At 34.5% G+C, this 18,263-nt stretch overlaps 1 protein-coding gene across 2 annotated transcripts in view; it reads right to left on the reverse strand.

Annotated features, from left to right (window-relative positions):
• Window positions 1–18,263, reverse strand: part of SLC71A1 (solute carrier family 71 member 1) — a 33,286-nt gene that overhangs the window by 11,140 nt on the left and 3,883 nt on the right. The window contains exons 2-8 of one of the 2 annotated variants that reach the window (XM_077120139.1): window positions 11,602–11,697; window positions 8,646–8,708; window positions 7,764–7,891; window positions 5,814–5,928; window positions 4,164–4,382; window positions 3,774–3,887; window positions 2,969–3,040 (exon numbers count right to left, since the gene is read on the reverse strand). In XM_077120139.1, coding sequence (XP_076976254.1) covers window positions 2,969–3,040; window positions 3,774–3,887; window positions 4,164–4,382; window positions 5,814–5,928; window positions 7,764–7,891; window positions 8,646–8,708; window positions 11,602–11,697 — 807 coding nt within the window. The remainder of the gene's footprint in view (window positions 1–2,968; window positions 3,041–3,773; window positions 3,888–4,163; window positions 4,383–5,813; window positions 5,929–7,763; window positions 7,892–8,645; window positions 8,709–11,601; window positions 11,698–18,263) is intronic. The other variant, XM_077120140.1, reaches the window with a different exon arrangement.

Genomic DNA, 18,263 nt, shown 5'->3' on the forward strand with positions numbered 1-18,263 from the left:
AAAAGCCAAAAGATGATTTAATGACCTTATTTCTTGACGCCTTTAAGCAATAGCTGGACCATTGCTCATTTCTTTCCAGTCGTACTGCTTTCATGACTCTGCTACCCTTTCCAATACAAATCCAAACATGTTCTTTCTATTTCCATGTCTTCTCTGTCAGTTTCTGAGCTCTCAGAGACTATTTTTCAATCTTTGTATCCTTATGCCAGGTGCCATCAGATGAACAGATGAAAACCTCACTCTAAAGCACTTTTGACCCATCATCACTCAAGCAGTCTGCAAGTATTCAGTTTTGAAAGGGAACCAAAGACACTTACAACTATTAATCTGTTAAGGTGTCATTACAGTCAATTACATTACAAGCCTGTTCTCTTCATCTAAAACACAGACGTAAAAATCTTAAAACAAAATATTAGCAAAGGAGTCATCCCCAGATAATCTCTTGTTGCTCAGATGTGACCTCTCTCTCTAAGCCCACATGGGAGGTAAACTCACTGCCCTCCTATTTATGTGGGACACAACTCCCAGAAGTGTAAATCTCCCTTGGGAACGTGGGACAGAAATCCTGGGATGAGCTGGGACTTGGCATTAAGTGACTGAGAAAGCCTTCTTGACCAAAGGGGGAAGAGAGAAATGAGAGCAAATAAAGTTTCAGTGGCTGAGAGATTTCAGACAGAGTCAAGAAGTTATCCTGGAGGTTATTCTTATTCATTATATAGATATCCTTCTTTTTCGGGTGGGGGGGGGGTCATGGGTAGGCACCAGGAACCAAGTCCAGGTCTCCAGCATGGCAGGCCAAGAATTCTGCCACTGAGCCACTGCTACCTGCCCTATATAGATATCTCTTTTCAGTTTATGGTGTATTGGAGTGGCTAAAGGGAAATACCTGAAGCTGTTGAACTGTGCTCGTACAGTGCTGATTCTTTAAGGCAACTGTATAAAGATAGAATTTTTACAATGTGACTGTGTGGTTGTGAAAACTGTGTCTGATGCTCTTTTTATTCAGAGTATGGACAGATGAGTAAAAAAAAAATGGATAAAAAAATAAATAAATAATAGGAGGGACAAAGGTCAAAATAAATTAGGTAGATGGAAATACCAACAATGAGAGAGAGGGGTAAGGTGTATGGTATGTAGGAGGATTTTTTTTTCCTTTTTATTTCTTTTCCTGGAATGATGCATATGTTCTACAAAATGATCATGCTGATAAATACACAACTATGTAATGATATTGTGAGCCACTGATTGTACACCATGCATGGAAAATTTGTGTGAAGATTTTTCAATAAAAATATTAGGAAAAAAAATTAGCAAAGGGAATCTTGGTAATACACGGAAAAAAATACATCATGACTAGGTTGAATTTATTCCAGAACTGGAAGGTTGGTTTACATTTGATAATCCATCAAGCTCTACTCTATTTGCATATTTCCTTTGTGTTATTTTCTTCAATAACCTATTCTTCAATAGGTTTTTTTTTAAGTCATTTTTATGTGTAGGCAAAATATATATTTTTCTCCAAAGTTGAAGAGCACTTTTTCTGATTATCCTTTGTGTAGTCCCCTGAAAATCAAAAAGTCTGATGGCAAGGGTTTTAACAAGGTGTTTTTCAGATCAAAAATTTTCAGGATAAAACAGAAGTTACAATGAAGCCTTGTAAGTGTATGTGTAGGAGTGCAGGGAGATGTATTAAAGATCTAAAATTTTAAGATAAGTTTATCACTGAACCCAGTAAAAATTCATAAATGATGAGCTCTGCAGAATTAATCCTACCTAAGGGATGGTAGAACATTCAGGAGTCAATTAAATGAACCCTACTCTACATTTTTTTAAGAGCAGAATAAAATAAAGAAAAACTGCAAACTAGTAAACCAGATCTAAGGTAGAAAACAAATAACTGAGAGAAGATCATCTATGGAGAGTAGAAAAAACAAAGCCAAATAGCAAGTAATAAGCAGAGCTTTTTCACCAGAAGGAGAAAGACCCTGAATGTCTGAGTGGGAGAATTCTGGTTATTATTTTATGGTAGGATAGAGACATTTTGGGAGCCATGATGGAACAACTCATTTTAAAAAATTCTTTTGCTGATTAGTATCTTATTCATCAAACAACAGTCACTGTGTACAAAGTGGGCTTCCAAGAAAGATACTAGGTCATTCCTCTGCCTAAACCTCTCCAAGCCTTCCTACTTTACTCAACTCTTACACAACCTATAAGGCCCCACAAGATGTGGCCCCTCACTATCTTTCAGATTTCATTTTCTAACACTCTCTCCCTGTTCACTTCAATCAGGCCTCTCTGCTGTTTCTTACACAGGCCAAGCAAAGGCTCTCCTTAGGGTATATTCCCTCTGCTTGAAATTTTCTTCCTCTACATATCTTATGACTTACTCCTCATTACCTTTGAATCTCTGCTTAAATGTTACCCTGTATCAGCATAGCCTCCCCAACTCCTTCCACACAGATAAAATATCACCCTGCCTCCAGTCACTCTCTATATTCACCTTTCTGTTTATCTCTATAGCTCTTATTACACCTGACATGTTTATATTGCTGTATTAATTTTTTGTCTCACCTCACTAAAATATAAACTCTATGACAGCAAGGATTTAGTTTAGTTTACTACTATGTCTCAGTGTCTGACACATGGTTTGTGTAGTCAAAAAATATTTACTGAATGACTGAATCAACAGTAGAAAAAGGACCAAAAGACATAGTTCTAAATTTATGCAGTTGTGTACCATAGTGTAAATTAATAAATCAGCTTTCTGACTTATAAATCATACATTAATTAGTATGTGTCACTCTGATGAATTCTAACCACACTAACAAAACTGAGTTTCTGAACCCACAAACCTTGAGACTCCTGACTATGATGATTCTAACGGATAACATCACGCTACAGCCCCATCTAGATGGCCAGCCAGGGACACCTTCTATGACATCATTCTAACTAAAAAGAAACTCACCTGTGCAATAATGGAAAGAATGCCAAGGACTGCTATAAATGCTGCAACACTTTCTGGTGAAAATTTCATTATCTAGAATTTTCCAGAAAAATTTACATTAATAAACAAAAAACATAAATACCATAACTACTTGTACAATAACATTAAATGGAACAGAAAAAAATAAATGCAACTCATTTATAACCAAAGAAGACTTCCAGAGCAAGAATCTGGCTTTCATTGAGAACCAAAAACATAACAGATACTAACACACAGAAAAGAGACCTACTTATATAGGGTAGAGTCCTAATTTGGATTTACTAAATTAAACAATTGGAGACAACTACCAAATAATGCTCAAAATGCAATTTACAAATTCGTATTGCAGCATTAAGTGCTTTTTACACTGCCTACGATTAGTGTCAAGGGGAAAATACTTCTTTTGCTCTCACTTGGACTAGCTGCTCTACTAATATATGTTCTCAGTCACAAAGGAACTATTTTGAGCAGCGGAGCTGATTAACATATTCCATCACCTCTATAAACAAATAACAAACAAAAAAACTCAAACAAATACTCTGACAGGGGAATACTGTATCCTTTTGTCTAAGCCAAAAGTCTTAAAATATAAAATATCTCCACAATAAATGCATGAATTAGTAAATAAAACACTCCATAGAAAAAGGAGTATCACTCACACTATTCTAGTGAGCTTTTCTTTACAAAAAGTTTGCTGCTGATTATAGCTCTCTAATGATTAAATATTTTTGTTATTATATCATTAAACAATGAAAGAAAAGTCTACCTTGGTATAACAGAATTTTACCTGTCTGAGGTATAAAAAAAAGCTGGAATATTGGCCTGCCTCTGGTAGGTAGGAGAGAAACACCGTAATGCAGATTAGCAGCACTATGGAATCTTGGCCCACTTTCTTTAAAGACTAGAACAAGAAAAAGACAGATAGAAGGTTTTATATCAAAAACATTGAATAATTTTTAAGAATAGGCAGAAACTGCTTTTGGCAATTTACACACAGATGCTGGGTTATTTTTATTTATTTCATTCTCCTCAAACTATTCTGAAAAATATTTCAAAAGATTAAAAAAAAATCCCTGAAGATATTTTCCACAAGGAAACATCCACAACAAAATATTAATGCTGTTACGGAATTATGTATTTACTTTTTTGCCTAAGAGAGGGAAAAGTTTAAACTTACTGCAAAGGGGTCAGCTTGTTCCCAAGAAATGGGTGCTCCCCATGATGCTGGCCGCATCTTCTCAGGCAATGACTCTGGCACAGCAACAAGGATGAAACAAATATCTAGCAAAGCTATTGCTGTAGCTAGAACCACCACTAAGCTGTCTCCATATACTCTTCCAAGGTAAGCCCCAATTGCAGGGCTGGTTACTAAACTTGCAGCAAATGTTGCTGAAACCTGCAACAAAATAAGGATAGAAAGAAAGAAATTAGTCGGGATACCTTGACTCCTTTACTTCAACACCTTTACAATAACATCTTTCATAATCCTGATTTATTTCAGACTTTCTGTGGCAACATTCCTTTCCTTCTATTGCCTGTACTACGTTTCTTATACCCTCTTTTTTTGCAGGAAGAGAACAGCTTTAGATTCACATGTAAAAATATTTACTAGCCTTTAAAAGAGTATTTCAAGGTTTCTTTTAAACCTTGGAGTTCCTCTGCTCAAATAATTCCTACTGGGAAACCCATATATACAACAGAGAAAGAAGGAACTGTTGAGGAAGAGATAGGAGACTGGAACACTGTCCAAATGACCTCTTCCCCTCCTTGGCTGTCAGCCACAGTAGCCCTTGCTTGGGGCACCTCCACAAAAACCTTGGTGCTCTCTGAAAAGAGCCTAAAACCCACTGCTCAAAGGGATCCCAATTTCACTGTGATTTCACAATGTTAAAATTAAATTAAATGTTTATCTTGACATTTTAGGGCTGAAATAAGAGCTTAAAGACTATAAAGTTTATCTTCTCATCAACAGTGTTAAACCCTGACATGAAACTGAACATGAAAATCTTTCTTAGGGTAGCCAATAAACACATGAAAATGTGCTCAACATCATCAGTCGTTGAGGAAATGAAAATCAAAAGCACAATGAGATACTACTCCGCACCCACTAGGATGGCTATTAAAAAAGCAAAACACAAAAAATAACAAGTGTTGGGAAGGATGCAGGAAAAATGCTTGTGAGAATGTAAAATGGTACAACCACTGTGGAAAACAGATTGGTGGTTCCTCAAAAAGTTAAGTATAGAATCACCATGTGACTCAGAAATTCCACTCCTAGGTATATATTCAAAAGAAATTAAAGCAGGGACTCAGATACCTGAATACCAGTTTATAGCAGTATTATTCAAATAGCCAAAAGCAGAAACAACCCAAGTGTCCATTAACAGATGAATGGATAAACAAAATGTGGCATATAGATACAACAGAATGTTATTAACCATAAAAAGGAATGAAGTTCTGATACATATTACAACATGGATTAATTTTGAAAACATGCTAAATTAAATAAGCAGACACAAAAGGACAACAATTACATGATTCCAGGTATATGAAATACCTAGAAGAAGCGACTTCAGAGAGACAGGGACTGGGGAAGGGCAAAGGGGAAGTTTAATGCTTAATGGGCACAGAGTCTCTATTAGCAGTGATGAAAAGGTTTTGGTAATAGTGGTGATGGTGACAGCACAACATTACAAATGTAATTAATGCCACTAAATTGTATACTTAAATGATTAAAATGACAAATGTTATGTTATATATTACTACACACACTCACAAAAAAGATGTTTTTCAGCAGATATAAAAAGTATAGAATAAACACACATACCAGTCCATAAGCCATACTTCTTTCATGTTCTTGGGTTATATCTGCTACATATGCAAATACCACGGAGAAAGTAACTGCAAAAACCCCAGAAACAGAGATAACAGCAAAGTACCACCTAGGAATGAAAGAAATGGTTGAACCAACACCATTTTCTTAACTTTCCTTCATTTCTTTAAGTGAAGTAGAATAAGAAAAGCTAATTTCAGTCAACAGCTTATAAGGATAGTTCGTGGATTACCTATTCTATAAATTATAAGACAGATATTATAAAAACAGAGCTAGAAGTGGGCATTCAATAGCAACTCAGCCACTATGCAGGAATATTTAAAATTAGATAAAGAATTCATGTCAATTTTTAACTCAACTGCTGAAACATTAAGTGGCTTTCTTCCATTGCCTAACATTTCCTATTACGGTACCACACACACAAAAAACAAGACAGTGAATAAAACTGAAGAACAAGTTATTCCGTATTTATTTTGGGCCTATAGATATTTTTATAAATTATCTTTAGCTTTTAGAATGTTGACAAAACAAACTCAGTCTTTACACAGAAGAAACCTATTTTGGTAGTGCTCATCAATAAAACTGAGGATAGGTAAAAACATATTTAAAAAAATAAACTATGTTTTGCCAAACATGATTCCAAAATATGTGGCTGGAAATAAGTTCCTATCGTAATGCTGATGTTTTAGTTTTTAAAACCCTATGTATTCATAATGAATTTTCAAAATATCATTCCACCAGGACTTTATCGCTTACTGTTATTTTCCTAACACACTGCTTTCTGCAGCAAATTCTTTATTTCCTAGATTTGTTTGGTAAGGTTTCATTTGCCTTATTAGTATGTATCAACAGCTTGGTATTTAGCAAAATCTATGCTAGAGAAAATCCTGCCCTATATATACCCTTGGCCTTTCTAGATATACCGTGGAAATATAGCCCATCAAGGATATAGAACTCACTAACATTAACATGTAATGGAGCAGAAAGAACACTGGTTAGAGAGTTAATAGATTTACACTAAATTAAGCTCTATTACCTTGGGAATATCACTTTCTTTGTGAGCTTTCCTCCCTTTCTCCTCAGTGAAAGAGTCCCGATATTAATCAAGGTGGCCATGAACCCAGCCTCTTCTAACTAAGAACAGAGTGTACCTGAAATCTGACCACAAAGAGGCAAGCAGAGGTTGGGTGGGAATTCTGTAAACTTTCCTTAAAGGAACCAGTGTGCTGTTCTTAGCCACTACTTCCATCTTGCTGCTTGAAGTGTGACTTGATGGCTGGAGCTCAGAAAACCATGTTGAACAGTGCAGTTATAACTAAGGGTGGCAGGGCAGCAAGACAGAAAAAGTCTGGTTCTTCAAACTGCCATGCCAGGTCTGGAATGCCCAACTAGACTTCTTCAACATGGAAAGAGGGAAATAAACCTGTATGATTTTAAGCAACTATTATTTGGGGCTTTACTGATATAGAGCAAAACCTAGTCCTAAATAATACACATAACGATGATAAATTGTGTTTTTAACATTCTAACCAGTTCCCAAAGTACTCTTATGAGATTTGGGCTGTAAAATCCAAGGGCAGGTTAGCCAGTTGCCAATATGCTTCCTACAGTGCAATCTAGTTGTAAAATCCTTTATGATCTATTACTTAGCTACTATATATTTAGGGGCCCTCTCATATGCGTCAAAGAATAAATGTATTAGAAGAATATACATTAAAATCTACATAGATAAGATGGCAAGAAAGGTGTAAGAAATAAGGGAACATTAGGAAAGCAATAGCATGGTGATGAACAATACTCAACTACGTGATGATATTGTGAGCCGTTGATTGTATACCATGTATGGAATATTTGTATATTGTTTTATCAATAAAAATATTTTTTTTAAAAAAAAGCAATAGCAGAATGTAATATTTAGTTTTTATAATCTGAATATGCACATACCATGGGCTGATCTTCATTAATGGAATTGGGGCACATGTAAAAAATACTGTTAGCAGCAAGAAGGATTTTCGGCCCCATACATCAGAAAGAGCACCTATAAGTGGGGCACTGAGGAATGACAACAGACCCTAAAAAAATTTCAAATGAAAGAAATGTTACGCTACAAATCCATGAGACTTCAAAAAAATATCATTTGATTATCATAGGAGAATTTTTAATGTTTGCTTCTAAGATATCATCAAACTTCACAGCAACCTGTTTATGTCTATATATAAAGAAAATCTTCCCCAGATAATCTAAAATCATCAGTAGGGCTCTCACTGTATTAAATGTGAAAAGTGCTAATGAATTCTCAGTCACAATTCTAGATTAGCAATTCTAGAAAGACTGATATGCTAATTATCTGATTTTTATATCCAGAGTCTAATCTCTGGTTTATAAAACTTGTTGGTCAAACTGAAGAGTAAAGAATATGTATAATAACCAAGACTTTACTATCCATCCATCCATCCATCCATCCTTCCATACATACATACATATATACACATACATACAATATATATATATATATATATATATATATCTTTTGTATAGTTCTTTTTTCCTCAATCTATATTATTAGTTTACAAAAGCATTCAGATGCCTGGCATAAAAACGCCAGTGCATAAAACATAGAAGAAATCTATTATAATATGGTTTATACATAGCTGACTATATTTGAGTCCAATCCTATTTAAAACCCAGTTAGTATAAAGTGTTGAGTAATCCATCAAAATATATTCTATCTAATTAAACTAACAAAGTGGATTAGTGAATAGACTAGTTATATGCAAATTACATACAATTAAGCATATGTGTATGTAAATATATGATCGATCCTACCTTGACTCCTTGAATTAGGCCATTCATCAGAAATGTATGTTTAGGAAAGGTTTCGTGTAATACCTAAAGAATAAAAACAAAAAACACATGCTACATTTTATCCTTAGTAAAATTTCTGTATTTTCAAACATCCCTTCATAATACAGTCTAATTTTATTTCATATATCATCAGATTTGTATGAAACTATGCATGAGTAAATACTAACAATACTGAATATTAATATAGGCCCTGGCGTATTCGATATCTTAAAAACAACCCAATTAGAATATTGATAAATAAAGAGGTTAAATATCCTGCCCCAAACTGTACAGACTGTAAGCGACAAAACTGACATTGAACTCAGAAAGTCAGGCTTGAAGGTACTTGCTTTTTTATCACTATGCTATGCTGCTTCCCACACATAACTGACTTATAACCCTTACAGACAGAATTACTTACAGATAGGAATGTGAAAGATGTCAGAAAATATCCTTGGTATAGTTTTTCTTCCAAAAGGGAAGCCTTCCCCACCCTTCCTTCTTTTTCTCCACATTGCCATTCTCTAAATTAGATAATATTACCGCTTATAGATGAGGCAACTGAGTTCTTGCTTGACTTAAAAGTCAACACTTCTTTCATTATATCATGACATCTCAGTAAAAACAACAAAGATATCTCTCAAGAAGAACTTGTCAAAGAAATAGAATGTTCCCTTTTCTTCAGTTACTCTTCTTCTGCTAATAATCGAAAATTTAACAAAAATGTAACGTATGAAAAATAAAGAAAATTAGAAATGAAACAGCAATAACTCAAAATCATTAATATGAAAAATTAACATATTTATGATATTCATCTAAATAGGTGGTTCCCAACCAGGGGTGATTTTATCCCCTAGGGAACATGTGGCAATGTCTAGAGATCTTTTTGATTGTCATATTTTTGGGGGGAAAGGGATGTTAAAATGTCATTAGAGGTTGAGAAACCGATGTAAATAGTTAAAAACCCAAGGATCTAAAGTAGTAGTCTGCAAACTTTTTCTATAAAGGAACAGACACTAAATATTTTCAGCTTTTTCCAGCTTTGCATGCTATATTGTCTCTGCCACAACTACTCTATTCTGTTATAAAACAAAAACAGACACTACGTAAATGAATGAGCATGGCAGTGTTCAATAAAACTTTATTTACAAAAACAGAAAGCGAGCAGGATTTGGTCTTCTGCCATAGTTTGCCAGCCCCTGAACTAAAGGAAAAGATTTAGTCCTAAAAAATTGGATCCCTTGTTTTTTTAAAGATATTTTCCTATTGTCCAACTAGAAAAAATTATGCAATAAAAAAATAAAAGCCAGAAGCAAATTATTAACATAGTGACACAATATTTTAAATGCCAATGACAAAACATAGGAATATCATAAGAAAACTATTTTAATGGCTTACTAATAGCTTATCCACATGTTAATACCCCTATTCAGCAAATGGTGGGCTACTGATAACCTCAACTACCTACAATGTGGGTATGAACCACTATTTCCAGAATTCCCCCAAAGACTGAATACTGGAGTTAGGCAGGCCTTTCTATAACCCGCACTGCATTTTAATTTCACAGTAGCAAGCTAGTTGCCTAACTTTTCTAAGTCTCAGTATCTTTTATCACTCATAAGGTGGCTGTAAGGATTTATGGAGGCTATAGCACCTCCACAGCCCTTGACACTGGTTATTACAATAGGAGTTAAGCATGTCATAATGATGAACTTGTATCATCTTTAAGTTTCAATTCACTGTAGTTGAACTATGATAGCAGAAAATGTATAAATTAATTTTTAAAAGATTTCCATCAGAATTAAAGTTGATATTTAAAAAGGCACTTCAATTATTTTGAAAATTCATGTGTACAGAATTCACACGCCATTATATGTAAATTAGTTATATTTACTAAAAAAGGAAAAGCTCTCAACCAAGACATATTCAAATCAGAATACAGTTATGTCAGGTATTCATGGAACTGTTCTAACTCTGTTTACTATAAATAGAATTATATTTTGAGGATTTTTTCTTCTGAATCCTCCCTGTTATAACAATATTCATGAATATGACCTGTATATTCAAAATAACTGATAGATATCAACATTTTATTTACAATAATAATTACATAACCATATAATAATATGCCAAGAAACAGGGAATGTAAATTTTTCTAATTAGACTAATGGTCAATTTATTTAGACAATTAAAAAATAAACAACCTTCTTGTAAAGGCTCTCCAAGTTCATGTGAATACAATGAAGTATCCCTCTTATTTCTACTCTTCTGGGATTTGGTAAGCTGTCTATTTACTCTAACTATACCTTCAAGATATTATAGGCTTTTACCACCTTCCTTTATTCCATGCCCCTCACATAAACCTTTAAAGAAGAAAACTAGCTATAACCTGCATTGTTTAGTCTGGCAGGGAGGTCTTTCCTAAGGTTCCAAACCTAGAAATTCCAAATCTGGGTAAAATCAGTTTTTGCGTATGAAATAATCACCTTTCTACACAGTTACTCTTTAGATCCTTAGCCTAAACTAAAAGAATATTGTAGTTAAACAACACAATCGTATGCATGAATCTTAAAATAAATATGTTGAGTGATCCAGGGCCATCAACATCATCTTTCCTAAACCTATCATTCAGCAGAGGAATCTCCAACCCCCCCACCCCCTCCCATTCAAACAGGATGGTTATTGAGGCTCTGCTTGGACACACCCAATGTTCACTAGAAGATTCACACCCTTTCCCATTCTCTGAAAAAAAATAAATAAAGGAAAAGGGAAGATAAGAAAAGAAAGACAACTAATGATGTACAAAATAGGAGAGTACTGGAAGGCTGACAATATTGGTGAGAGACTTAACCATGGAAAAGTAAAAAGGAAAATTTTTCCTTTGAGACTGAAAAAAAGAAATTTTAGAGTCATTGATAGATAAATTTAAAATACTCACCACCAAGGTGGGTGCCGTCAATAATCCCCAAGCAAAAAACTCCAAAAAGATGACGATAACCGCATGATAAACACTAGGAGAACCTATTCCTTGAGGCTACAAAAACAGATTTTAAAAAAGTTAACATCCCAGAATTACTAACAACAATGACAAAAGTCAACAAATATTTATTAAAAACATACATACATATTGAGCACTGTGTCAAACATCTAGACGTTCACTGTCCCTGTCCTTAAATAGCTTATAATTAAGTGACAGGAACAAACAAGAAAGCAAATACATTTCAGTAAGCACTCTGCAATGGGAACATAGAGTCTAGGATGGGGATGGGAACATGAGGGAAGAGAAGGCTTCAACGATGCAAAGGAAAAAGAAGGGTCGGAGAGGAGCTGGAGGTAAGGGAAGGAAGGACAGCTTGAGCTCAAGCAGCAGCCTGCACAAAGTCTCAAGGTCTGAGATTTAAGAGCATGAGGCATTACAGGAGTCATATGTAGTTCATACAACTAGAGCACGGGCTGCACATTGGGGAGTACAGAGAGATGAGCTAGAGGCTCACAAGGACGTTCACATTAAGGAGTTTATGCTAAATTCTGAAGGCAATGGGTATTATTTAAAGGATGTTAACTTAGACTCACATGATTAAGATGAAACTTTTAAGAACGATCATTCTGGCAAAGGTACAGCAGATGGATTAAATGGGGGCAAACTAGACGACAGTTAACAATTAAGAGGCTGCTACCCTCCAAATCATTTTAAGTGAAGCATGTGCCAAAAATTATAATAGGTATTAACATGGCTCAAAAGCAGAAGAATTTCACAGTAGTATGTAAAAGTTTTAGGATATGACACATACAAAGAAAGAAAATACAAAAGTAAGTCTATACTGCTGCTAGAAATGTTTAAAATGTACATGCTAAATAATGTTACATGTAAATTTTTAAATAGCCTTAAGCTGAAATATCAAGTGCTTGGATTTTCCTCTACACTAAAAATGATATATCACTTTTAATATCACAATTTAAAATAATAGATGTCTTTCTCAACCTACAGAGTTTAAGTTGAGAAAACCCCCTGGTAAGAGACTTTGTAATTGCAGAACTTGAGACAATGAAGTGGCCATGGGGGTGGGGACTGACAACAGCTGAAGAACCATATCTGTAAATAAAGCTGTACAAGTTCATTCATTCAACAAATATTTACAGAGCATCTATTATATGCTAGAGGCGTCGGGATTACAAAAATAAACACAACTCTCTGACCTCAAGGAATTGACAGTCTAGAGGAGAAACTTCATTATAATTAAGGGCTTATGTATAAATGCAACAAAATAGTTTAAGAAGTTAGGAAAGGGTATTTAAGAAAAGGAAGTAGCACAGACAAAGTAACATCAGAGAAAGCCAAGATGAAGTAGACAAGGGCCATGGCAGTTTCAGTCTGCTCTAAGAGTTCTAATCATGGAGTGAAGGGAAGGCAGAACAGGGAGCCTCAAAGCTTTGGTAAAGTTTCTCATTTTTACTATAGAGACAGGAAACCATGGAAAGATTTCAATCAAGAGATGGTGTGATCAGATGTGCATTTTTTTTAAATACATTACACTGGTGTGTTTATGGAGGATGTACAAGGGGATTATTTGAAACCGAGCTCAAGCAAGAGATAATGCTGGCATGAATAGGGAATGGAGGGAAAGGAGAGAATAGATAAGTATCAGGGATTTGAAATTAGCAGAACTTGATAAATGTGGGGTAGAGATCCAAGAATGACTTTCAGGTTCTTAGATTGGCTATCTAGTGGTGGGAGCTAGGAGCTTCCCAGCTCTTTTTCACCCAATAGGCTCAGATTTACCTCAGAGCCCCTGTCTAAGATATTGCTCCTTTTACTTGAAACATTTCCACTGTCCTTGAGCCCTGATTAAAACAATTTGCAAATGTGATGTGTGAAATCAGAGTAGATGACATTATCTGGAGAGTATAAAGTGTGAAAAAAGCTATGAGCAAAGACAGAACTCTAAGGAACATTCAATATTTAACTGGTAGGCAGAGGAAATGGAACCCATGAAGAACATAAAGGAGGATCAATTAGAGGAATGTCAGGAAAATCAAGAAAATACAATGTCACAGATAACAAAGGACCAGTTACAGGATGAAAGGGTTAATGACCAGTACCAAAGATAAGACAGAAAAATGCCTAAAGGATTTATCTATATGTTTGTTTACAATGCCCACAGGATTTTGGTAAGCTCCAAACCTGTTCTGTTCATCACCACATAAACAAAGCAACTACTAGAATGCCTGGTAGAACATCTCAGAACTTTTAACATGTTAATTTATATTATGAATCTCCAAAAAGACAATAAAGTTTGAACTGTTTTCCAAACTTGACCATGTAGTCCTTCTTTCACATAATACAGATTTCATGGAACACTATATAGTTCCTTGGAAGACTGTGTGGGAAATGCTGATAAAAAGTAAGATGAAAAAGGGGGAAGAGTAAAATGAGACAAAGTGTCAATGGCTGAGAGATTCCAAACAGAGTCGAGAGGTTATCCTGGAGGTTATTCTTACGCATTAAGTAGATATCACCTTGTTGTTCAAGATGTAGTGGAGAGGCTGGAGGGAATTGCCTGAAAATGTAGTGCTGTGTTCCAGTAGCCATGTTTCTTGATGATTGAACAATGATATAGCTCTCACAATGAGACTCTGTGAATGTGAAAACCTTATGTCTGATGCTCCTTTTAGCTACTATATCAACAGAAGAGTAGAACATATGGAATAAAAATAAATAATAGGGGGGCAAATGTTAAAATAAATTCAGTTTGAAATAGTGGTAAATGAAAGCGAGGGGTAAGGGGTATGGTACGTATAGTTTTTTTTCTCTATTATCATTTTATTTCTTTTTCTAAATCGATGCAAATGTACTAAGAAATGATGAATATGCAACTATGTGATATTATTAAGAATTACTGATTATATATGTAGAATGGAATGATTTCTAAATGTTTTGTTAATTTGTTTTAATTAATAAAAAAAGTTAAAAAAAAGTAAGATGATTTCACTTTTATAAAAACGTGTATAAATAGACACAGAGAACAAAAAGGCTAGAAGAAAACAATGTGTTAAAAGTGGCTCTCTGGCCAACATGACGAGCAGTCTCACCACCCTCCCCCTCTCTGCATGGGACATGGCTTCCAGGGGTGTGGACCTTCCTGGCAACGTGGGACAGAGATCCTGGAATGAGCTGAGACTCAGCATCAAGGGACTGAGAAAAACCCTAGAATGAGCTGAGAATTAACATCAAGGGATTGAGAGAACCTTCTCGACCAAAAGGGGGAAGAGTGAAATGAGACTAAATGTCAATGGCTGAGAGATTCCAGAGTGGAGAGGTTATCCTGGAGGTTATTCTTATGCATTAAGTAGATATCACCTTGTTAGATGTAGTGAAGAGGCTGGGGGGAACTGCCTGAAAATGTAGAGCTGTGTTCCAGTAGCCATGTTTCTTGATGATGACTGAACAATGACATAGCTTTCACAATGTGACTCTGTGAATGTGAAAACCTTGTGTCTGATGCTCCTTTTATCTACCATATCAACAAAACAGTAGAACATATGGAATAAAAATAAATAATAGGGGGAACAAATGTTAAAATAAATTTAGTTTGAAATGCTAGTGGTAAATGAAAGTGAGGGGTAAGGGGTATGGTATGTATAACTTTTTTTCCTCTATTATCGTTTTATTTCTTTTTCTGTTGTCTTTTTATTTTTTTTTCTAAATCGATGCAAATGTTCTAAAATGATGAATGCAACTGTGTGATGATATTAAGAATTACTGATTATATATGTAGAATGGAATATTTTTTTGTTTGTTGTTAATTTTTTTATTAATAAAAAAATAAATAAAATTTTAAAAGATGGAAATATTTGAAAAAAAAAAAGTGGCTCTGTGTTTAGGTGAAGGGCACTTAATTACCAAAGGCTTCCCAGAGGAGGTGTTATCTTAAACTGAGACATGGAGTCCAGTGGGAAAGATGTCAGGTGGAAAGGGAGCTGTGGAGGAGGTAGAGAGGGAGGAGGTAGAGAGGTAGCTCAGAAGTCAGGGATAATCTCTTTCACTCCCTACCTCAACCCACCCAATCCAATTTCCAACTGGCAAATCATACCCATTGGTGTAGCTTATGTTTTTAATCACCCAAGCTTTTGGCTGAGCCTTTTAAAATCGTTTAGCATGTAATACTAGATAACTTCTTTAAAGGTATATTTTGCTATGTAAGGTATTTATGCAATTTATTTGGCCTAACTTACCTTTTTCAAGCTTATGCTCCCTGTGGCAGGCCCTGCGCTTTATTCTTTTATGTATCTGAAGCACTAGCACATGCATAGCACAAAGGTGTTAAAGAAATGCTTACAGAACTGAACTAAGTTACTGTATAAGTCTCTTCTTCCTACCACTACAGATATTCAGTATGCTGAACATAAACACTGTTAAAAGGATAGTATATTCATTATTCAAACTTATAATTTCCCGTTACTTCTCTCCTCTATCCTCTAATAGTTCACTATTCACCACTGTATCATCTATCATCTAGATTTTACACATACACTAGATTAAAATAATAAATGAAGATGCTACACTAAGGATCTACATTGGTTTACACTCATAACCTTATATACTCCTCCTAACAAACTCCCAAGTTAGATATTATCATCTCCATCTTACAGTCTATGGTAATATAGCAAATAAGAAATGCGGTAGAGTCAATACAAGCACTCCGACTTCAGAGCCCAAATCTTAACCACTGAATACACCACCACAGACTAAATTCTTAATTGTAGTATGTAGTATCCAAATATATAGCACAATGCTTGGTATACAGTGGATTTTTAATGCCCATGGATTCATTAAAAGCCCTAATTGTGGAAATCACTGGGCTGCTGAGTTTATTAAGTAAATCATTTCATCTCTCTGAACAGTAAGGGATAGAGTACTAATCTCTTATCCTAGTCCTCACTTAGTTCTAAAATTCTGAATCTATGATTGCCCAATCAATATGAGTTAATGAATCCACCAGTTACTATGCTGGATAGTGGCTTTAGTAACTTACATTGCTTTCCTATCAGTGAACCAGGGATTTATGCAGATTATTGGCCAGGAAACAGAAGTTGTTCCACCAATACTTTGGCATTATAATTCCATTATAATCCTATTTATTAAATAGCACACTATCTTGTGAGGAAACAATGAGATTAGCCAAACTGAAGATCTGCAAAACTTAAACTAACCTGGACTTCTCAAAAATTTCACTATCATAAAAATAAACAAAAAAGCCATTCTAAAAAAGAATAAACATGGCAATTAATGTAATGATTGGATCTTGCATTAAAAATAAGACAGCTAAAAGAAATAATAAGACAGCTATAAAGCACTACTGAGACAAGTGGGGAATGTAAATTTGGGCTATCTAATACATAATAGTACCATTAATGTTAGATTTTCTGGACGTGGTAACTTTATCATTATTGTGGTTTTGTGGGAAAATATCATCATTTTTAAGTCACACATTCTGAAGGTTTTAGGGATAAAGTTGATGCCTACAACTAACTATTAAATGGTCCAGAGAAAAAAATGTGGGTGTATACATTGCAGGAAAGACTAAAGTAAAAAAATAAATAAATAAAAATAAAAAAAAGAGTAAAGTAACAGTGGTAAAATATTAACAATTGATGAATTATGAATCTACATGATAGGTAAAATGAAGAATGATCACTGCACTAATCTTGCAAGTTTTCTGTAGTTGTGAAAATTTGCAAAATAAAAAGTTGGGCAAAATAAAACATGACAGAAATAAGAATTTAAACCTTATGAAGAATAATTTTGAACGTAGAATTTTTACTCTAATAAGCTATCAATCAAAAATGAAGGTAAAATGTACTTTCAGAAACACTGGATTTCTCCAAACAAAACCTACCTAAATGGACTAAAATAATTTATAGTAAGTCATATATATACCGAAAAAAAAAAAAAAGACAAAGCTGCTTAAATGTAGATTATCTAAGAACTAGAACTTTTCATAGAAGGACAAAAAAAATGTTTCTATAGAAAGTATTATAACTATGAAGCTGCTTTCATGGGATCCTGATATATTATGGCATAACTAATATTTGGTATAATGTTTCCTCTTTTTACAAAATCAACTGATATTTTTCTGGTCTTCACTGACTTTAATCAAGCAGAGAATTTGCAGAGCAAAAATAAAACTAACAACTTCCTAAAAATTTAAACATGTAGGCACACCATTATGCTAATTAAGTCATTTTGTTTTAATTTGCAGTATCAGAATTTTAAAGTATTTTATTGATACTGATATGTCTCAACTTTTAAATGAGTGACAGTCTATCTGTATATTATCACAGAAGTAAAAAAGGATTGTATTGGTTGGATTGCTCCTAAAGGAATGGAAAAACGGAATTGCACTTAAAAAATATTCAGCAACAGTCTAGTGAGATCGAAAAGGCCTGATGCTTAGGTTGCATTGTTTTGCAGTAAGTTTTTAAAAAGTAAGTACTATGAAAATCTGATTAATCCTTCTGCATTCTTAGCAGGAAAAGATGTGGCGGCTGAAAATCAAGTTAAGCCATCATTACATTATGTGCTTATCCCTGTGACACTGC

Source organism: Tamandua tetradactyla, chromosome 11 (assembly GCF_023851605.1).
Source record: "Tamandua tetradactyla isolate mTamTet1 chromosome 11, mTamTet1.pri, whole genome shotgun sequence".
NCBI lineage: Eukaryota > Metazoa > Chordata > Mammalia > Pilosa > Myrmecophagidae > Tamandua > Tamandua tetradactyla.